Source organism: Anoplopoma fimbria, chromosome 12, assembly GCF_027596085.1.
Source record: "Anoplopoma fimbria isolate UVic2021 breed Golden Eagle Sablefish chromosome 12, Afim_UVic_2022, whole genome shotgun sequence".
Lineage (NCBI taxonomy): Eukaryota > Metazoa > Chordata > Actinopteri > Perciformes > Anoplopomatidae > Anoplopoma > Anoplopoma fimbria.
Genome location: NC_072460.1, coordinates 10,441,586 through 10,464,242, shown reverse-complemented (window position 1 = coordinate 10,464,242; position 22,657 = coordinate 10,441,586). Strand labels below are relative to the sequence as shown.

The 22,657-nt window shown below is 40.5% G+C and overlaps 1 protein-coding gene across 1 annotated transcript; it reads right to left on the bottom strand.

The window, feature by feature from the left end:
- Window positions 1-100: 100 nt before the first annotated feature.
- Window positions 101-22,281, bottom strand: si:dkey-178k16.1 (band 4.1-like protein 1). The gene is made up of 23 exons (XM_054608546.1): window positions 22,210-22,281; window positions 21,730-21,879; window positions 16,022-16,126; window positions 14,877-14,919; window positions 14,709-14,784; window positions 13,763-13,981; window positions 13,548-13,635; window positions 13,303-13,455; window positions 12,115-12,212; window positions 11,186-11,361; window positions 10,705-10,952; window positions 10,116-10,154; window positions 8,303-8,332; window positions 7,397-7,552; window positions 5,991-7,112; window positions 4,827-4,877; window positions 3,996-4,397; window positions 2,967-3,182; window positions 2,796-2,855; window positions 2,469-2,558; window positions 1,128-1,208; window positions 335-451; window positions 101-221 (listed from the first exon to the last, which is right to left on the bottom strand). The coding sequence occupies exons 1-23, from the start codon at window positions 22,279-22,281 to the stop codon at window positions 216-218; spliced, it is 3,798 nt and encodes a 1,265-aa protein (XP_054464521.1). The 3' UTR covers window positions 101-215.
- Window positions 22,282-22,657: the final 376 nt, after the last annotated feature.

The following is a 22,657-nucleotide window of genomic DNA, read 5'->3' as shown; positions in this document are numbered from 1 at the left end:
TGAAGATTTATGATTTCAATAGTGAAATGCTTGAATAACAATAAAACATAGGGATTTTAAAGGAGTCCCGTTTCAGCTTTGAGTGTTTGTAAATGTGTGCAAGAGTCTCCATTTGAGCGCCACTGGCAGTAGTCTATCAGAAGATGGGCAGGTGGCAATTTCAGGTCGGGCACTGACACTTTTTGTCCAAACGGGGGTGCTCTCCTCTCAGAAACTCACGACTGCGGGTAAAGAAAGAAGAGACAGTCAACCTTAAATTGCTTTATCTCAAAGGAAGGTTGTGAGGCCAAATCCTGGCTAGATATGATCGTTTGGAGTCAAAATGGCACCATACCTCTGATGCGCCGTGTCGATCCTCAGCGGACGATTCTGTTTCCCTGACAACAACGGCCTTGGTCACCTGCATGTCTGGATGCTGCTGCTTGGCTTCCTGTATTGCAATAGCGAGAGCCTGCAAGGAAAGAGTGAACTACAATATGAATAACAGGAACAAATTTATAACTTTTGGAAAGAGTTTTCTTAAACTTCTTATTCAGAAATGCAAAAGAGGTGAAATTCACACAAAACTTAATGTCAGTTCAAGAAACACAGATTTTTCTACATAAGGAAAGACAATTTCAGAATTGTTGACACTTGCAAATAGAGCTTCATTTTTCAAGCAAAAGTAGTGAACAAATGGCAAACATTGGGTTTAAACAGGCGTTTTTTTCCTTTTACATTTTAGCCATATTATAAATAATGAAAATAATTTGTGGCAGCCCTACTTGAAATTAATGTTTTTTTTATTTTGTGCTGATCTCATTTATTCAGTTGTATGTATTGTATAGTATGTCTTTAGTCAATGTCTGAAATAATTGAAATAGGGTTGTTGATCAGATCTGAGACAGGCCAATAATTGCAAAAAACAAATGCATGATATACGGTGTGCAAGAATCTATGACTTTTTGGCTTGGCGATGATTATTATTATTATTATTATTATTATTATTAAGTGCTTCCATAAATACAGGTTATAAATAGTCCCTAAACCAACATATAAGATAATCAGAATAGACAATTAGAAGGTACAGTATTTTATACCTGGAAATATGCAACATCTACAAAAAAACCCAGTTAATTTCAGCTCACCTGCTCCTGGTCTACATCATCGTCTCCTGTGATTATGATCCTCTTCTCAATCCTGGTCTCTGAATATCCTCCTTTCACCGTCTGCAACACACAATGGCTTTTCTTTTAATATCCTTCAGAAGAGTTATTTAACTGTATTCAGACAAAAAAGATGAGCCCACTTTATCATAACTACACATTCAATTGTTCATTTGTAAGTTATTAGAGGGAAAACACCACCTAGACTAAGAATTCTATTGTATATGTTATTTCCATGGCCTCGGAAAGTTATTCAATATTTCAATAGTCAATATTTGTGAACATGAGCTTATCCCTCTCAAAGAAGAAAAAGAAAATTCCACCCTGTGTCATCAAGTAATCAAGTATAAAGTCTGGAGCTGCTCCAGAGACAATGAATAGAAGACTGATTTTATGGGCCGACAGAATATTTGTTTTATTTGTTATACCCAAATGAGCTTTATTCTATTGTAGTGTCCTCAGTTCTGAAACATAAAATGTACCCATATACTCAGAACATTCCCCTGCGTCCTTTCAGTGTCATCTATGACGTCCTACCCAATGTATTGTCTATGGAGCAGACCACAATTCATACTTGATGACATCACAAACTTGAGTTTTAGCCCTCTAGATTTTTTTTTTGGAGAGAGAGAGAGAGAGAGAGAGAGAGAGAGAGAGAGAGAGTTGTTAATGGTTATTAATATTTTTGGAGTGTCATGCAGGTCTTGGTCTCAAGCCCGGCCTCAAGAAATGTTTACTTGGTCCTATCTGGGTCTCAGACAAAGAGGACTCAGGATTTTAAGACAGGTCAAGACCATATGTTTGGGGTATCACTTTATTGCCTGTGCATTGTCTAAATGTATTTGTCAACTATCACTATTACAGTGATTGCTCATTAAAAAATAAATGAAGGAAATTCCCCACACATAAAAATCACCTCTGTAATGCCTTTTGATTATTTTATCAAAACATATATGACAATACACTAATACATTTACACATATACAGTATATATGGCAGTAAAAGAAGTGAATGAAGAGGAATCATCGGGAATCTCTTTTTTTCCGTGGATGATTTTATGGGAATGTCGATCAATTTTAGAACGGCCTTCGCATAATCCCAATTTGTTCCCCATTGTATCGTAAGTGTGTCATGCAGTGTGGAACTGGCTCTGGTCTGGTCTTGGTCTTGGTCTTGGTCTCAACCCCTCAAAGTCTCTGTCTTGTCTCGGCCTCGATTCACTAAGGTCCTGGTCATGACTTGGCCTCGGTTTCGGCGGTCTTGACACCAGCAATCATGTATGAATTTTTAAAATGGGCCTAGTTCCCCTTTAAGCTTCTCTACCTTGGTGACGTGAGTGGTTGCCGAGGTAACATTTTCAGCGACAAGGATGGGCGACCCTGACGCCTCTCTTCCAAGACAGCTCATATGCACCTGAGGAAGCAGAACAGCTGGCGGCATTAGAAATTACTTTAAACACACACGCATATGTACAAATCATTACAGATTAGAAGTCAATATGTTTGGTACTTAATGAAATCCAGTCAGGCTTATATTAATAAATATATTATTTTGGTCTTTGTACAGTAAGTAGGTTTAAACCCGAGAGAGCAGAAGGGAGTGTGCTGCAGGTCGAGTTAAAATTGGAGAGGTCCCTCTGTTTGTACTCACAGGGGATACACTCTGTCTCGAAGAATAAGAAACATCACTCAGGCCGGTGATACCGTGATCCTGAAACAGACAAATTCATTGTGTGACTTGTGGTTAGTAAACCTTTTGTTCTAGTTGCATCAAATTCTTCTTTTTAATCTACAATTCTTCTCGCTAAAATAGGAAACTAACCTGATCTGTGAACTCCACGATGGTCGTGGTGACCTCTGACCCGTTGGGCTGAGTCTCTGTCCTGACGTCCGTCTTCTTCACTGTCGGTGTGGGCATGACATCACTGGCCTCCCTGCTCAGCGGTGTGACAGCAGAGACGCGACTGGCTTCTCTGTGCGACTCTCTGTCCACTGATAATACCGGCACCGACCTCTTTGGTTTTTTGGGTACTACAGGCTTAAAGACATACATAAGTGACTGTAATGTTACACATAATGAACAATGTATTTTGAGTCAGGGCTTAAGAGATATATTATATACTAGAATTAAGATAAAAGAAGAAAGAATTGATTTGATGATATTCTTCTTTACCCTTCAGTGCTTGATGACTAGCATTCAACTCGAAACACATTTCATTACAGCATATCACTGTGTCCTTTGTCTGCTCTAGATTTCAGGGTTTTATAAGTATAAATATATAATCAAAGTAGATTTAGACCTTTATGTTGTACAGCTTTTTGACTAAACATTATAACACCACCAGACATAGAAAAATAAATTAAAATGTTTGAGTAACACTTCAGGTGTGGTAACACACACACACCATTCTTTTTTTTTTATATATCCAAGCAAGGCTGGTAAACAAAACAGGCATTAACTCATTAACAGCCCACTTTGGTGGCCTGCCATCACACTTTGTTGGAAACTTGGCACTAAGAGCATGATGTGGTGGTGTTAGAGGATGTTGGTTGGGACAAATGGAAATCCAGTCCAACTTCCTGTTGTTTTGGTAAAACACTTGCTTGATTCTTCAATTAAGTTCTCATATGTCTCTTGTTAAAAAACACATGGAGATATAGTTATAAAACACTTTTGTGATTTGCAGCCATTTTTGGGTCATTCATGGTGGAAACCAATACACAGCAGTTTGATTGAGGACACATATTTTAAGGGTGCCGAAGAATAGCATGGTTCTTCTTAGCTGCCTGAACAAATCAAACTAAAGTAGGAGAAGCAACAAACAAACTTGATGTGAAAACTTTGTTTTACCTGCACATCAGGCCTTTTGACCTCTGGTCGGACTTCTTCAGCCTGGATGTGTTTGGCTGGAGGGCTGCTGCTGGCTCCTCTGGACAGAGGGGCTGACACCAGTGGAGGAGGTGGTTCAAAGGGGCCCTGCTGCTGGAGGAAGTCCATACCAAAGCACAGACCGACATCAGGTGACACATCCCTCTCCCCAAGCTCTGTCATGCCCTTGGAGAACTCCTCCATGCCCGTGTGAAGGTCCGTGAGGACGGTGAAATCTACTTCGGCCTCCAAGCTGGACGTAGAGCTGACGGTGATGCTGGAACATTTGCGCTCAATGCCCAGGTGGGTCTCCTTCAGGTACAGGATGTCTTGGTCCAGGTCATCCTCGGAGACGGAGCCAAGACGTCTCTCCCACGGTTCCCTCTGCAGAGAAGACTTCAGAACATCAGACCATGTACACTACAAATACATCGAATTATATAACCAAAGATGTGAGCTACGGTAAAAAACAAAAGCATTTTTGTGTTTCTCTGCTGATTTTTTTCCAATCATCAACAGAATCAGATTTCGTTATAAATTAGATTTAGTTATTGTGTAACTTTAGCCATTTATGTGTTTTGAATTGTGGTGGTGTGTTTTGACTGTTCATTTGAATAGTAATATGTATTGACTTTGCCTTTGATGTAACCAGAGTAGTTAAATTCATTCCACATTTTGCATATGAACACAAAGTAGTGAAAATAATTAAATTGAAATACATGTGTTAATGACAGTTTGTTTACGCTTCTCAAAGCAGTGGCTAAAAAAGAGGGAAGACAAATAGGAGACTGGTAGAGCTGAGAGACGACTCACTGAAGCTTCGTTGAAAAGTTCTTCATGAATAGCCGGTGTGGGAGGTGTATCCTGTAGAAAAAAAACAAACAGGAAGAAAACATAAACATTAAACTAATAAACATGTGTAAAGCCTTAGAAATTACAGCAACAACGAACCATGATACCCGTTTATACTATAGACAAAGAGTGTTATTGCATTAGAAAAGTAGAGAGCTGAAACAGAGCCTGTCTTTGTCACTGCATTGAGATGATGTTAATCCTATTTAGAGAAATTACATTTGCAATGTTCTCTTTTCACAGCTTTTAAGCTAATTGCTTTTGCACTGGGCATAGATCTCTGCATTAATATTTCAAAATGTAATCACTTAATTCATTCACCAACTTCAGGTATTAAGTTAAACTTACACGATAATTACCAGAAATTGTTAAATTTACTACAACTGTCAAAAGCATGCACACAGGGTATATTTCACAGGTTGATATCATCAGAAATGACTGCAAGTGCAATGGTAATGCCATGCACTGAAAGGTTAGATTTTTCCAAATCCCTTTCAGGAGAGAGGTATTCATAATCGTAAATGCAGAATATGAATGCCTTAGCCCTGAAGAGGTTTGGCAGCTCGGCAGCTTGTGGTAACATATAATCGCCCTCATCATTTACTACTGTTGCCACAGAGGTGCCAAGGCAAAACATTTGTTTTAAATGTCCTTCAAAGCCATTTTCTAAAAGGATTTGAAATATGTGAAAAATAGGTTTTCAAAGAAAAATGGTGGAAAGGTCTTGCGCTCCTTGCAACAGCAGCCACCTTTATTCTGTGAGGGTGTTGGAAGGAGAGACCAGGTGTGATAAAAGCCACGCCTGAAGCTTAAGCATAGGGAACTTTGCTTAAAGGCCCGCGGCATTCTGAAATGGCAAAGCAGATGTATTGCTTTGCAAAGGGGGGAACAAGGGAAAGCAATATGCTTTCTGGGCCATGGACGTGAACTGAGTCGGTCAATGATGCGATGCCAAGGAACGTAAACGTGTGCTTTCTCATACACAGCCACATGAGTTCTGAAGAATGTGTGATTGTTTGTTTTTAGATGGTAAAAACAAGATTTGCACGACATCGCCTGAAGCTCATGCAATGCTTTACTTTCCGATGATTGACAAACAGTTTAGGGTTGGGCTGATGGGTTTACCGCTTGCTTCCACTTGGCTGTTTCTTGGCTGGGCGTCCTGTGGTGGATGTGGCTGCTGTCCACGTTGCTCTGTCTGTCTCGGGGCCATTGCATTTTCAGAGGGAGAGTTCGAGGGGGAGCTGTTGGAAATTTGGAGCTAGAGAAGAGATTCTCTTTAAACTCTGAGTTGTTTTGAAAATGGTCCTCATGTCCTCCTCTTGTCCACAGACTTTGTCCTGTAGTGCCTCTGCAGTCTCTGAGCTCCTGTTGTCCAAACAGCTCTTTCTTAATCTGTTGATGTAGTAGAGTTTGCTGGTGATATGACATTGCAGCTTCACTCTGGTATTTGGAGGCCCCTGTATTTTCCTTGACAACATCTGCAGCAGACTGCAACACGGCATTATCATCCACTCTCCTTCCCGCCTCACAGGTGCCATCTTTTGATTTTGTCATCTGTACATCAACAGTTGCGCCAAAGACTCCTCTATCAGACCGACTTTGAGTGTTTACAACACCTGTGTTCTCCTTATTCAAAGACTTCTTTGATCTTTGTGGCTTGAGAGGAACTATTTTGGTGACTTCTGTATGCGAGTTCCCCGTTTTGTTACAATCCTGCGCTCCAACGGGACTTGGGTCTTTTTTTCCCCAAGTCTCACAATGTTTCGCGTCACTCTCAATATCGCCTCTGTTGCCTTTTGGGAGAGAATCCACAGCTACCGGAGTTTCAAAGTTCTTTGGTCTCTCTTGATGAATGTTGTGCTCATATTGACAATGCCTCATATCTCTGTTTATCATTTCACTCCCCTGTTTGTCATGTGGAGATCCATATCCATTTTCTTGAATGGCATTCCTCACTAATATAGAATCGTGATGCCCGTTAGTTGCTACTGTATCATCCCCCGTGTTCATATCCATTAGTCCTGTTGCTCTAAAGTCTGTTTCTTGTTTCGGAGATGTTCCAGGACGACTTTTTAAAGAGTCCCTGGCTGCTTGACAGTTTTGTGTCTTTTCTTCAGTCCAATGCGTCACAGACAATATGTCTCTACCCAAAGAAGAAGGCTTACTCTTTTCCACTTTAGCACAAGTATTCAGTTCTCCTTCATAAGCATCCTGCTTGTCAATCAATTTGCCATCACCGGTCGCCTATGTTGACATAGAGTAGACAGTTGCATTAGCCTAGCTAGATACACTGCTCTTCTACTTGTGATATCATTGTTAGCCCGCATAATAAAGAAAAACAGTGATTTACTGTGGGGGACCTCAAACTTTGATGCATTTTAAGACGCTTTCTTTGTTTTGGCCCAGTGTTTTTGACAGAGAATGAAAAGATCTGGCAAACTTAAAAAACATTTAGAAAATCCTAAAATGTAGGAAACTAATTGTAAAATAGTGAGTATTATAACTTGGGAATAGGACCGGGTTCTTACTGGTTTCCGCTCGGGGGTTCCTCCAGGAGGAGTAGCTGAGGAGAGGCGTTTCTCCCTCTGGGCCATCTTGCTGTTAGGCTGTTTCAAAGCCCTCTTCAGCTCATTGATGCTGGCCTGGTGCTTTTGAAGAACATCTTCTGGCTTATCCAAGAATTGCTGCTTACACAGTAAAGGGCACATCAGGAACACATATTAACATAAATGAACATCATAGATCTGGATCTTATATCTAAATATGGTTACAATGATTTCTACAGCTGATCTGAATGTGGATCTAAGTTGAAAATGAACCTGGAGGGTTTCATTTCAAAATTCTGTTCTTATGACAGCGTGGTGCATGACTTTCTGTTTTCTATTTTGTAACTGTACTGTAGGATGAATCACAGGCTGTCACAAGTTACTGTAATTATGACATAGACCTCATTATTATGCACACAGATTACGAATATTGTCAACACTTGTTTCTTACCTTGCAGCATTGCAGTCAAACGAGATTTGGTTAAAGGTATGGAGGTTTTAAAATATTCTAATAACAGGGTCATACTCTATTTAACAGTATATTTTTTTAAAGTATTTTGTTGTTGCTGCATTTTACAAATTACCCTAGTGTAATGCCTTAGTGAGCACCTAGCAATCTTTGGAAGATTCAGCACAAAGCCCCAAACATGAGGTTTGCAATTATTCCCTGATCAAGGGTTTGACAGAAAACAACAATTACTTAAACTGGAAATAATGTTCAGAATATATGAAACTGATATGCAAAACCATCATATTGCATTTAAGAAAGTGGTGCATTGCTGTTGCCGTTGGCTGTGTTCTAACAGTAAGTGACAGGCACAGTTATGGATATTAAAACACCTGGTGATCAACACACAGCACATGCCAAAAAGAGGCGACAAGCAGTACCTCCTGTTTAGGCCGATGGGTGGACACATCCTTGTGGCCACATCCGAGTTGTGGCAAGTGAGATGAGGTGAAGGGTTTTGAGCAAAGCAGGAGGTTGAGGGTTGGTGGGGGGTTTGGGTGGAGAACAGATGCGTGCAGAGACAAAGAAGTAAAGTGCTGCAGGTGAGTCAAAAAGGCAGGCAGCCAGATGGCCAGACAAACAATTGACACCACCAGGGCTTTTGACTAAGACTGTTAAGCCATTTAATGTTATGCCAAGAAGTCATGGACAATCCATTTCAGTCTCAGCCAACTGATAATTAATAAAATAAATTGATTGAGCATAAGTGGTTAGAGAGGGGGATTATTCCCATACTTCTTCATCCAAAGATATGGTGAGATGGCATTACAAAAAACACAAATGAGCAGACCCTTTAGTGACAAATGCAATAATAACCTACTTAATAATAAGTACTTAATAACCCTAGGAAACGTATACCTGCAGGAATAACACCACCACTTATATCAATTATATAAGTAATATACATTAGAAAGCCAGTGGTGCATAAGAATAAATTATTTAATTCATTATTACTTAAATTAAATGACGCATGGATGCTGGAGAATGATTATTTTTTAACTTGTGTTCAGGTTGTGCACAGACAAAAGCCAAACATTATACCTTCAAAAATTATGCTATTTCTCTCCTTACTGAAGAAAAAACTAGAACTACACAAATTATTATTATCTTTAGCAACTTTAAAGGCAACCAGAATCTGTCAGTAAAAGTCTCTTACTCCGAATGTACGTACATTATATATTTGGAGCGAATGACGAGTGCGCATGGCGAGTTGTGTGTCGTTTCGAAGGATCTGTAATGGCTGTTCAACAGCATGTTTACATACATAAATCAACTTTAACTGACCACACGACCAAGTGTGAGACAGACTGACATGGTGGTGAATTCGCAGCTTCTAGGAAGTGCTGCGTCAGAACGCAGTGCCATTACACACGGACCTTCACTGTGTTTACCTCCGTCAACACCCCTGAAAACGACCCCAGGATCCTACAATACCAGCATGCAGACCTCTACACACATCAGACTGGTTATAACTCCATATTCTACTTTTTTATGAAGGAGAGGTCCTCTTACCAGGGCTCATCATGGCCTTTTTTCACCTTGTTTCTTTTTAGCAATAGCAACGTCTCATGTTTTGTCTTTCAGTGCAAATGCATTGATTACCAAAATATATGTACTATGTATACTATATGACCACGTATGCGAACAAATGATTCACTATTTACAGATCTCTTCCACCCATGATTACGGGACTATTACAAATCTCAGCTGACGTACCAGGAGATTTGCCAACTGGGGAACAACTGATTCACTGAAAAACCAACAGTGCTTAGGGGCCATCTGTTTATCCTGCTAATAAAAATCAATCCCTTTAATCTCACACAGGGACACGGTTTTGACAGGGACAAGATGTGTTGACAAATGAAAAAAATAATGTTTTCTACTGTTTCAGTCACACTCGATGTGTTATGCCTATGAAGAAAAATCTAATATTTTTTCCAAGTGGGCAGACACGAAAAATAGGAAAGAAGGCCTAAATAAATTATGTTAAACATTTTGTTTCTATTCATCTGAAGATCAATTCATGCAGTTTTCATGGATTATACCCAGTGGAATCCTTGAAATCATGACATGAAAAGAAAGAACATTTCCTCCAGAGACAAACAAACTATGAAATAGGTTGTGATGATAGGTTGTGTTTCACGAACACAGAGTACAGGTGCATGACCTACAACAACCAAAACTACAAAATACCTCTGGTTTTGAGTCTATAGGCGAGCCTCCCTCCTCACCCTGCGGCAGAGGAAGAGGTGGACGACAGGGAGCAGAGCAGAGGTTAGAAGAGTGTGTTAACTTTACAGCAGGGAGAAGAGAAGATTTGTTAGCAGCAGGATTCTGGGTTAAAAATGACATCAACTGCAGCAAAGAGGTCAGGATAGACGTTGGTAGGCAGCTGAAGAAATGGAGAGGAGTGCAAACTCATACTGAGAAGTCTTATAAGTCTGCAGAGGAGCATAAAATAGAGGAAATTGGGCAAAGGAGAGAAAAAGTAGGGATGGTGATTACACTCTTAGATGAAAGTGAATGTGAGAGAGAAGGATAAGTAGTGTTAGTCAGAAATTGAATGAGGGATTTTTCAGAGTTGGTGCAAAGCCATGTCATTTTTCAAGTGTGCCAACGGTTCTGTTTTCATTGTAGAAAATATAAGTTTTAATTTATTTTACTTTGTAGCTTTACTTTACTAACTTTTAACATACCTCTTTTAACAGCTATACATTAAGGTAGAAAAGGCTGCAATGAACGAAGGTGTTTGTGTATTTTAATGTATCCTCTCGTCTTGTACCTTGAGCTCCAAAGTCTTCGTTGAGATGTGGGCACCCCAAGTTTGCCTCTGAACCTGATCTTGGTCCTGACCATCATGCTGCTCCTCATGATCTGTGTACTGGTCCTGGTCTTGGTCCTGATAATGGTACTGATCTTGGTCCAAGTCAAGGCTTCCCTCTTGGTCCAGGTCTTCTCTGGACATGAACTGCGTGCGTTCACTGGAGCTCCGCTGGGACAGCTGGTCCATACTGTAGCCTAGAGCTGAGGCTGGTGAAGTGCAATGGGAGGGAAACATCAATCATCTGGACTCAAGTGATAAAGACTTGACATGACATAATCTACAGGACAGTCAGTGTAGGGCCATGTATATATCAATAGACTGTGCTCTAACATGATGCACGAGTTAAAAGATGCATTTATTTCTCTTTTTGCCTCACAACATAATCAAGGAAATAAAGACGGACCCCCCGTGTGGAAGGTGAAATCATCTGGGTTCTTACCTCCATCAATGCTTCGAGGCAGCATGTACCTCTTGCTAACAGACCGTTCAAACTGTGGGGCAGGCCTGTCAATCAGAGCACTGGCCTGTCTGGTCTGGGCCTGGGTCCTCCCGCTGTAGCGGAACTTGGAGCCAATCACCAGGAAGCCCTTGGGAGGCGGCTCTGGGGAAACCAACCTGAAGGAAGGGTTCAGATTGTGTCAATCTACCACAAGTGATCGGATTCTGCCCCTTATAGACATCTTTTACCTAATAGCACAGCTAAGAGTTTTTGACAAGTTTATTCTTCTGGTAATACGTTTCTGATAATTCACTGAGAAGAACTACGATCTGTGTTTTGGTAGAAAATATATGAAAAATACAGACAAAGATCTTAGTTTAGTTGGGCTCTGCCCAAAGCAAACTAAATCCCACAACCAGTAAATCTAAACCTTCTTTGAGATTTGTCGTCAATGTGAGGTTGCCAGCAGAGAAATAAAGGAAATAATCAGTTATTAATGGAATCTTTACACAAAGTGCTGAATTGTGTGCTTGCCTGAGGAAAAATTTCACATGTTTGCAAGTTCAGCTGACCTGCTGTGTACTGACTAAAACACTCTCCAGCTTACAATGTGAATCAATTGGAATTAATTAATTAGAAGTGTGATCTGATCTCACTATTTGACCTATAATTAGTAGCAAATTACCAAGAATCAGCAACTTCTTATGAATTTACAGTTACATAACATGTCTGTTCCATGCAAGGAAATTATACAAACCTGAAAAAAAAAAAAAGAGGATATACTGAAAAAAAACTCAACACATTTATGTCATCAGTTGCATTTGAAGGATAGCTCTATTGTGCCAAGTCTTAACAGTTCATGCAGGGTGCAATGACTACAGTGCAGAAAGAGTGTGTCTGTCTGAGTATCTGTGACTATCAGGTCCTACCTGAAGAAGGTGTGGTGCTCAATGCAGACCTTCCACAATCGCTTCGAGGCCCGGTGGTTGGGCAGTTTGAAGCCTATGGTGCTCTCAAACTGTTCATACTGAGCAGTGAGGGAAAGGAGTGATGTCATGGTGGAGGAGGAGGAAGGTGGGTGAAGAAGAAAAGGAGAGTGAAGGGAGCAAGTGCAGGGGAAAGATGGAGGGATGGCAGCAGGGTGAGTTGTGTTTACTCCACAGAAATGGACAAATCAATGATGTTTTTCTGCTAACTCTTGGAAATATATTCTCAGACTGCCATGTCAGGTAGATTCTCCCTCTCTAACCAACCTACAAATTAGCCGTTCATGCTCTCACTCCATCAGATGTTCAGTAGTGTGTGCAGATGAAAACGCTTTTAAATCAATAGGTTATTTGCAATATAACAGGTCTTTAAACATAAGGACTAGTCCATTCACAAACAAATAATCCTTGGAGACTGTTTTGAATAAAAAGGGTTTTAGAACACAGTGACAGCCCTCCAGGCAAATTTTAAGTGACAGCTGACTTAAGAGGATAGATCTGCAGAACAAAGTATACGCATAGAATGGCCTTGGTATATGCTATAAAGACATCAATGTCAGTTTAAGGGAATATAAAACACATCGCAGATACCCCGAGGCCAAAGAATGAAGGGAAAAAAACAGAAAATTATAATAAATGAAGGAGTTGAAAACCACAGCGAGCATAATGTGGCTCCAACATTTGCTAGTAAAGTCCTTGATGGAAGTGCAAATCCTCTTGGCTGGCTAATCACACTTTCAAATCACCATAGAGGAAGAGAGGAGGAGGAGAGGAACAAAAACATGACCTATCAGCCTAATCTTTAAGAACAGTATCTTTGAGAGCTATAAATAATGTCCTTGGCAGTTGTCAAATGGTTTGCTGCAGATAAATCTCAGAAGCAACACTTTTATCAAACCATGAAATTACTATTTATACTGTTTGGGATGAGTCAAGAGAGACAATGATGTCATTTTAACAACTGTGAAACCATGAAATAGAAATGTGTCCCTCATTTCATTTGCCTCTGCTCTTTTCAGAATGATTGTCATGAGCTATTCTAGTGGGGATATGCTGGCAGTTATTGTTCAGTGAACGCCAAGCAAGGTGCAGAAGACAATGAGACAAAAGATAATGCGAGATTTAAATTACCTCTCCTGGGCGGATCTTGATGTAGAAGTTGCTTCTCTTGTAGGAGATCTTGAGGATCTTTGGCCAGGCGAATCGGTTGATCCTTAGCCGGTCTCGGTAGATGAGCAGACCGTTGGCGCTCACACCGAGCATTATGTCAATTCCTTCTGAATCCTGGTTGACACAGGAATTGAGCATCAAAAAACCTCAGACATAATTGGTCTACCAGATGAACGTCTGTGAGTACCTTAGTTTTATCTCTGTACCTTAGCATGATGCAGGTCCACTCCGTACATTGAGAGCTTCTTGGCATTTTCAAGAAAGTTCACCTCTGCATCTGCTGGACTCATTCCCCTACGACAGAAAATACCAAACCTGATTCATCCCTTCTTTCATATTAATTCAACAAAACAAATATACCAGCATTTGCCATTATCCTTATGGCCTTCAATTACGTTAATGGAGTCATATTTTCTCCGACCTGTAGTTACGGTGCAACTCCATTACTCTCTCCTCCAGCTCACGTGTCTGGTTGGGTGCAAAGCGAAAGTCGTTGACGTAGTCGGGGCCATGTTCCTCGGGCTCGTAGTCTCCCAGCTCGGCCTGGACGGTGTACGAGCCCAGAAGGGCGTGGGTGACAAATGAGCAGGGCAGACGACCAGAAAGGATGTCGTCCCTCAGCTGCAAGCACAGGTAGTACCTAAAGAAATGTGGGAGGTGGAGGCAGAAATGTTGCTGATGTGTCAAGCATCTATATCACCAGGAAACATCTGGAAGAACCACTGCCAGATCTTTAGGTCGCTGTCCTTATTTGATGTTGACCCAAGTTTTTAGCAATGCTAGTGGCATCGCTCTGAGACAGCAATGTCTGTGTGTCTGTCGGAAATTAATTTAGTGTCACCACAGATCAGAATTTAACTCTGTCCTATACTGGTCAGTGAGAAAAAATATTAGCAAATCTTATGACATTCCTGTCATTCTCATGCCTCAGTATTCTATGAAATAAATAGATGGATGATCTGGATCCTAGGACATACAGTATATCCAGCCAATTGATCTACATCTTGGCCTATCCAACAATAAAAGGTAGTTCACTTAAATAACCAAAGTTGTTTTGTTTTTTTAACTAACTTTCTATTATTAAGTTTACTCAATAAATTAGTGTTGTGTGTTAAAGTACCATTCTCCTTGTAAATGTACTAACCTAATTCATCCATAGAAGATCATTTGTTGAACTATAATTTATAATATCTAATTATTTTCTTAATCACAATCTTTGAAACTATTTTCAAAGTTTCACAATTGCCTCCAAAGATGATGTTCTTTCTATAAATCCTACCAAAACAAAAATATCCTCAATACAACCCAACTTATTAGCTTCAGACAATTATGAGCTGTGTTGTTGTTGTTATTATATTCACACCTACCTCGTGATGTCTTCAATTAGCACAGACGGGTCAGGGGGGTAGAACTTGACAGAAAATCCAAAGATCCAGGAACCAACTGTGGCCAAATCACCAGAAAGGTTGTTATTTGAAGGACTGCTCTATGTGTGTGTGGATTTGTATGAGTGTGTGTTCGTTAGCTGCACTTACCCCGAATTTGCTTCTTAATCTCCTTTGAGGGATCCAACCAATGCTGATAAAGAAAGAAAGAGACAATCCCCTTAGAGAATTTCAACCTCAGCAAAATTACCCATATTCACATTTAATGTGCCCCTTTAAGAACTGTAAATCACTGACTGCTCTTCTCCTTTTTAAATCTATTCCCTAGTTGAAAGCCAAATATATTCATACTACAAGAATGGATGAAGGCTTTTATAAACACTGAAAGCATCAATATTGAGGCTGTGAATGCCGGTCGTGTCAAGCTCCCTACGCTTAATGTCACCATGGTGCACTGTAGACCCTGGGCACCCTTTTTAAAAGGCCATACTGTCTAATCACATTTCAAAAGGTTAAAGGTCATGCATGCCACTCTCAGACTGTAAGTGGTTAAGTACGTTTAAAAGGGCAACTGGGGACTCACTGCTTCATGACACCTGGAAAAACAGTCTTGTTAAATGGGCTGCTTGGCTGAAAGGCTGGTTGACATTTGCTCTGAAATCTGTGACAAAATCCTACCACAAATAGTAAATAAACTAAAAGCAGGTATAAAGATAGACAGTAAATTCAATGTCAACACATAGATTTGACCTTGGACTCTACAAAGCTATTCACCACAGAAGGACCTAAATTACCCCAAATTTCATGAGGAATGAGCCCAGAACGGAACAATATTCTGAACAGATGCTCACAACTAAAGTTTAAAGTCACTTTATACAATGTTACCCAATAAACAAGCATGCCTACACACCATAATGGATCCAGAAACACATCGTTAACAAATAGAGCATGCTCGACAGTACCCATCTCTGCCAGAGTACTGTTTTTATTTTATTACATTTTATGGGTAAGAACCTCATGTTATAAACACCCAATGCATGCATGCACCTCCTCTGTGGGTATGTGTCACATTTGTAAATTAAATTGGACTTCACACAAGCTGATGCAGGGTAGTTTCTAATTTGTTTGTCTTAATTGCGGCTGCATTGGCTTCCAGCTATAGAGATTTGGATCTTATAATTATCCAGTTCTAAGAGCCACCCCTTGCTCTACCAGTCAATAATAATACATTTCCCCAAGTAAGATATCTTAATGTAGTGTGTGTGTCTTTGTGTTTCTGTGTGTCAGTGTCTGACCTTGGCGTTGTCCGTGTCCTGGAAAGTAAGGCCAAAGTAGTCTCTCTCCAGCAGGTTCAGATGGCCACACACCATGTCCAGCAGGGTCTGGCCCCTGGCAAATTTCTGTTACACACACACACACCAACATATAACAACACACAGCGAGTGGGCAGGTGACACAGTGCAGGTTCAGGTTGTTTGAACATTTTGTACTGTAAAAGACAAAAAGAAGAGGATAGACCGCAATAATCCAAGTCAATAAAGATGTGTAAGACTGTAGGGCATCTGCTGGCCTAGTCCTATACAGTTCAGCTGCACAGTCCCTGGTTCACCTCCAATAGAGAACCTTTGTTGCATGTCATAGCCTTCTTTCTCTCCCCATATTTCCTGTCTACATTTCCGTATTAGCAAGCTGCTGAAGAAACATTTGTAAACTGGTTTATTCTAAACAGCGATGTCTGTATCTCTGCCTGAATTTAATTTAGCGATTTCAAAATTTTACTCTGTGCAATTCTAAACCGATATTGTTTCATTATATAATTATGCAGTAAAATAAAGCTAGATATTATTTTAGTACATTCTTCAGCCTTTATTCATATTTCATAACACAAAGGACTTAAAAAAAAAATCTGTCACATAAAAAATCCACCCCAACTGTGGTCTGAGAAAAGCTTCCAGTCTGTCCTCTCCCCTGTCGAGCAGGAGGAGCTACACTCTGTATGCCTATATAAGGGGTGGAAATGCATCTTGCATCAGTGGCGTTTCAAAAGACCACACCTATTTTCTGTCCGGCCCTTCAGGACAGAAAACAAGGCGTCCGTGGGATGCGCAGACGGCCTTGGCAAAACGCTATCTCCAAGGACACACAGCAACACACATATACAGAAACACACATGCCAGATTCATCTCCTAGGGAAACCTGGCTCCTATGGCGACAAAGCAACCAAGCAGCTGTTACCATGGAAACAGAAGCAATGGGTCCCTTCTATGTGTGCGTGAGCCCTCTCACTTTCTCTCATCTCTGGTTACTACAAGGCCACGTCAGAGCTTTGTTCAGCTCTTGTAGGAGAAGCCAGCATTACAGACAGCATACCTTTTAAATATTTAAGATAGACTTAATTAATTAACCATTATAAAGTGATCTGTCTCTCATTCAAATTAATAGCAGTGTGTATCCTGTTGCACTGAGGCTGCCACGGGTGAAGCAGTGAGAGAATAATGCTGATTAACAAGCAGGGGCAGAGTCAGGGATTTTTTTGGGGGGAAGCGGCGCATACATTTGATTTTCTTACAAAATGAAATTGTAACACATCTCAGGTGGTCCCCCAAGCATGGCAACCAATTCACGCACAGAGCTGCTGATGAGATTTTGTTACCGCTCCAATTGGCTCCCATCACATTTATTTAGCGAGTTCTTTGGGCTGATTGTGTTAGCAGCCATTTGGTGTAATCCTAGAAATCCATTTTGCTGATCGCCTCGCCCATGCAAACAAGATGAGGAGAGACAGTGTGTGTGCGTGAATGGGTTAATGGCTTGCCGAGGGGAAAGTAAATCCGTCGAACTAAGTCACTTTAAGCAATGCAAGCAGAGGGATAGCACTGTAGATCAAATAACTAAAGAAAAACTTTAGAGATGTTGCCTGAGTCGATGTGGCTTCTATTTTGCAACGGCTTTGTTCTTACAGTGACAGTGATTAACTTTAGTATTAGGTTATTAAGTGAAACAAAGGACAAACAATCCCACCACAAAACAATTTCTGCAGTTAGAGGAGTATGGTGATTTAGAATGGCACTTCAACACAATTGGTTTGTCTGACAAAGACATTTTTTTTTTTAATGGTCGAAATTAAAGCATCAGAAGCCAAGATATCCTGACTTTCAGTCCCTGTCTTGGGTGAAGCTCACAAAATGCAGGAACCTTTATTAGATATCATCTTTCATTGGACCTACTGAAAAAAGCCCATGTCTTTCAAATCCCACACCTTCAGTTTGTATTACAGGCTACTCTGATGACATCCCCGGGGTGATTTTTTTCAGAATTCCGGGAGCTTCCTCCAGAGCCACAAAATACTTCTGACTGTTTTTACAGGATATCTCTCCTTGTGATGAGTAAACGGAGCTTTCTGTGTAAAATAGGTGAAATGTCCTTTAATAAAACAGTGTAAACAAAGTAAAACCTGACACTTGCAATTCACAATCACACTATCTTACTTTTCAGTTGAAGTAAACAAACAGTGTTGCAGACTTGCCACATTACCACATACAGTGGTAGACGTGAATTCAATAAACATTGATATTGTAATACTGGAAGTCCGAGGGACAAAATATATTCTGGTTCCAGAGTAATTTAATTAAAAGCTTTAATTACTTGCACCAAGGTTGGCTTATGCCTATTTGGAAGAAAAAAAAGCCTAAAAAATATATTAGATTGGTTTTGAAGTTCCTTAACAATAAAAGTCCTGTTCGCTCGAAGCATAGCATAGAAGAGCTGGCTCTTAGGATGTAACGCAGTGTAAAGGAAAGGCTGCCCTTCAACCAGACAGGTTGTGCTCCAGTGTTGGCAAGTAAACACTGAAGTTCTCTCGAGCAAGAGACTGAACTCAAATGTACCTTCAGAGGATGGTGTCTACAGTTGGCTGTGAACAGCGAGAGAGACAAATGGAGCCAGGAAACATGTTAGATGGGTGCTATTAAATGGGAAGAAATTATGCAGAATATACTGTAGATAAAGTGATGTTATCATTCTTTAAGCAGGCCAAGCTTAGTCCCAGCATCATGAATCATTTATTTGGTTTTAACTCGTTGACCACAAGAATTTCACATTTATGGTGCTGGTGGTTTTCTCCCAGGAGATACTTTGAATGTAAGAAGACCACAGATTTAATTTTTGGATTATATGCTTACACAGATGTATCTGTGGTCTCACTTTTTACTGCCAGACTATTGCTACTTCTGCATCCCAAAGGAAAATGCAATTATTTGGTTTGGGTCAGAGATATTACAGGTTTGTATTACAATTCAGACTACTTATGTGAAAAAGAATCCCATTCTAACAGTGCCAGTACAAGATAGATATTATTTCCATCACTGTGTGGAAAAAGGCACTTCTTAAATAGCGTAAAATCGTCTTAAAATCATTGGCACAGAATGCTTTGCAGACCCCAAACAGCCCTGCCTCTCCAATAAAGTGAAAACTCACATGGTGACGTGGTTAACCAGCAGAGATGAATGAAGACTGGAAATGAGCATTAGCAATTTAAGGACCTGCAGAGAAAATTCCGTTCAGCCAAAGTTTAAGTAGTTAAAATATTGATACAATGGTCTACTCAGGATTTTTTGGATGTTTCATTCAAGATGTTTTTGGGGAAAGTAATAGCTAGTTGTAAGCATGGTGCTTTAGATCTATTTTAATAGTATGGCATCAGGTTAAAGACTGGACAAATGCACTGAGCTCGATCAATATCTATAATGTTGTGAGCCAAACATCAATAGGAAGCCCCGGCTGCTTCTCTGTGTTTTTATCATCAGGACACGCTCGCTCAGCCGACATCATGACTGTCATTAAAGCAATGATTCCACTGCATTCATCATTGTGTCCCTGCTTGCCTTTTTTTCCATTGCATACACAGTGATATACACAGTACCATTAATCCTACAGTACACAAGCAAGCACTTCATCTTTCTCTCCTCCTCCTCCTCCCCCACTTTCTTCATCCTTTCCTCCTCCTCTTTCCTTCTCCCATTCTATTATCTCCCCGGTCAAACATAAGAGCACTCATCCGTCAACTGTAGGGATTTCCTGTCAAAGCCCAAAACCTCCAGTGTCACTGCCCAGGTGACATGACGAAAGTGTGTGTGCGCGTATGCACGCACATAATCAAGACAGAGGGTGAGATGGGGGGTTGAGTTGAAGGAGAATGCGTGTGTGTGATGCCTCGGCCACTACTCATGACATATTTCTCCACTCAGAAGTAAAATATGTGAGGTCACGTGAGAGGCAGTAAGCCATAAAAGGAATATAGTGACATGAATGAGGTTGAGCCAACAAGATCATTCCCATCACACATCATACTCCATCATCAGCAGCAGCCAATGGGGTTCCAGTGCTGGCTTTAATGTGATTCACTGCTGCTCTGTAAATCCTGGCCAGGATATCCTTGTGGTGTGAAACACCCCTACGACACCCCTCGCTCTACCAGTCATTTCACCCCAGATTAATTCTCTGCAGTGTTCCATCATGATGAGCATGTGGGCTGCTGTGAAATATACCAATAGCTACGCCTGTCTGTTTACAAACACAAAAGGCGATAGTCACAATTTATGGAAGCCGACGATTGCTCATCTGAGCCTTCCATCCCCCACAATGCAGAGCTTGTCTTACCTCGCTCCAGACGTCATTTGCCCTCTCTGTGAGAATAGCAACAGAGCTGCATTTCCAGTAGCATGTATTACCGAGGGAGACAAAATCCCCACTGAGATGTACCGTGTTGTGTTGAGTCAAGGGCTCTGTTTGAATAGCCACCAGCTTCTTAAAATGCTATATTCCTGGTCACCCTGCACACCGAGATATGAAATTTAAGCCGGTGTGCATTTCAGCGTGGAGACACAGCCAAACTGTGTTTTAATTGAAAAAAAAAAATAATGTTTACAGAATTCAATCTTGATGTTTTTTCCCCCCAGTTTATAGGTTGCAAAGAAAGATTTCTTAAATTCCTGTATTTTCATCGTTATTGCCTAAACAAATTTTCTGAGCAGATCTGTAACTGTCAGAGTTTCATGAGATGGCAATGCAGGACCGTGAAGTATGCTGGTATACAATCCTGAGTCAGGATTACAAGTAAACAGTTTAGCTCGATCATCCAAAGTGTTTTATCCGGTGGTAAAGGTTTCCATCCATATGTGGAGCACATTTTAAATCAATTTAAAGAAATTTGCAAAATAGCTAATAAAAGCATTTACAACCTCTACTTTATGATTATATTAGGTGCTGAGTCAAGATAAACAATTGGTGCACTATTTTTCCATTAGCGTAACATTAAGCTAATGTAGAAGAAGGTGGTGCCAGAAAATCATACAATTAAATTCAACCAGTGAATACAATGTAGAGAACATGATGGTAATAAGGTATTTGAGTTTGTTTCATGTGTTTTTTTGATGAATGTTCCAGTCTCAATCTTTTCATCCCCTGCTATTTTTTTTTGACGACATGATATGTTTCCATTTTTAAATCTGTATTTTCTTCAATCAACTATTCCGCCTGAGACAAGTGCAAAAATTGCTTGCAATATTTTGATTTCCTTTTGAATTTCTGGAGTTTCCACTTGTGGTTTTCGGATGCGACAAATGCAAATGTACATAAAAACAGGTGATTGGAAAAGGCACTTATGATGATCCCTGATTGCACATGAACACTGTGTGCGAGCACAACTGCAGCAAGTACTTTAAGTCAACGTTGGAAGGAAGTAGGTTTGTAAAACATTTGGTCAACGTTTCTATTATTTACCTGTTGTTTTGGTACAAATCTATGATTGTCTGACTGCTCGTGCCTTGCCTGTCTCAGATCTCAACAGATAATTTGATGAGAAAAATTTAACTATTACTGATATAATTATATAAATGAATATAAGGCCTATGTTGTATTTAAAACCCATAACCATAGTCATCTTTTTACATGGATCGACCATCCATGTTCTCCATCCTTTGCTGATGAAAAGCGAGTAGCGTACCTCAACTCCAGCCTCGTAGTCTGATCCGTCAAGTAGAGTGACTTTGATGGGGACGGTCTTGGGCCGCTTGTTGCTTTTCTGGGGGGATTTGGAGGCTTTGCTGGGGGTCTTCTCTGAGCTATCATCCATGTCCCCCTGGTCCTCTGGAGCCTTGGGGAGAGAAAATCCTTCCTCTCAGTGTATGAACTACAAATCACCGTACCTTGACTTTTATTTAAATGTCTAAATTCTGAGTCTTAAGAGGCATTATGTACTTGTCTTCCAAAGTGATTTAAATCTTAAATCTTTGATCATGTGAGGCAATTATCAAATGCATGATGTAGTGTGAGCTGCTGCTCTAAGATGTTGAGATGTTAAGTTGCTGGCACAGGCAGAGGGGGCTAGCTGCCTTGCATATCAAACAGGCCTGAAGGCCCCTGAGTGATTGAAAGGCCAGAGTAAAATGATCTACAGCTGCCGTGAGTTTAACAGCACTCCCACCTGATTGGCTCTCATGGTGTCACCCTCCATTGCGCTCTTCAATTCCCCAGCGAAAGCCGTCTCTGTTGTCATAGAAATGGATTGCAGTCCTGAAACAACACATAAACATATTCAGGCAACATCAACTATTTTCCTGTTACAAAAAAAAACAGGAGTTTAAAAAAAACAAGTTTACTGCTGCCATAAGTACAGTCTAGTTGCTAGTTGCTTATCATTGTTGTGCAAAAGACACATGGACTTTGAGCATTGAGGCTTGGCTGTGAGCAGCTCATGTAGAAATCGGCAAGAATGGTCTTTCTTGTGTCTGTGCTAAAACCAAAATGTGGGCGTGTTTATCACGTTAAAGATGGTATTGATTAATCCACGTCATGGCCTAGGATGACCACTGTGACGGTGATAAAACCGGTATATCGCCCACCCGTGGTTCAGGAAGTAGTGAGCATACTAC

What these genes read in the sequence shown, in the direction of transcription:
- si:dkey-178k16.1 (XM_054608546.1), bottom strand. Translation starts at nt 22,281, where the DNA reads ATGACAACAGAGACGGCTTTCGCTGGGGAATTGAAGAGCGCAATGGAG. An exon ending in ACACCATGAGAGCCAATCAG is followed by an intron (nt 21,880 to 22,209) that starts GTGGGAGTGCTG and finishes TCTCTCCCCAAG; the next exon opens with GCTCCAGAGGACCAGGGGGA. An exon ending in CAGCCAAGTGGAAGCAAGCG is followed by an intron (nt 4,878 to 5,990) that starts GTAAACCCATCA and finishes TTTTTTCTACAG; the next exon opens with GATACACCTCCCACACCGGC.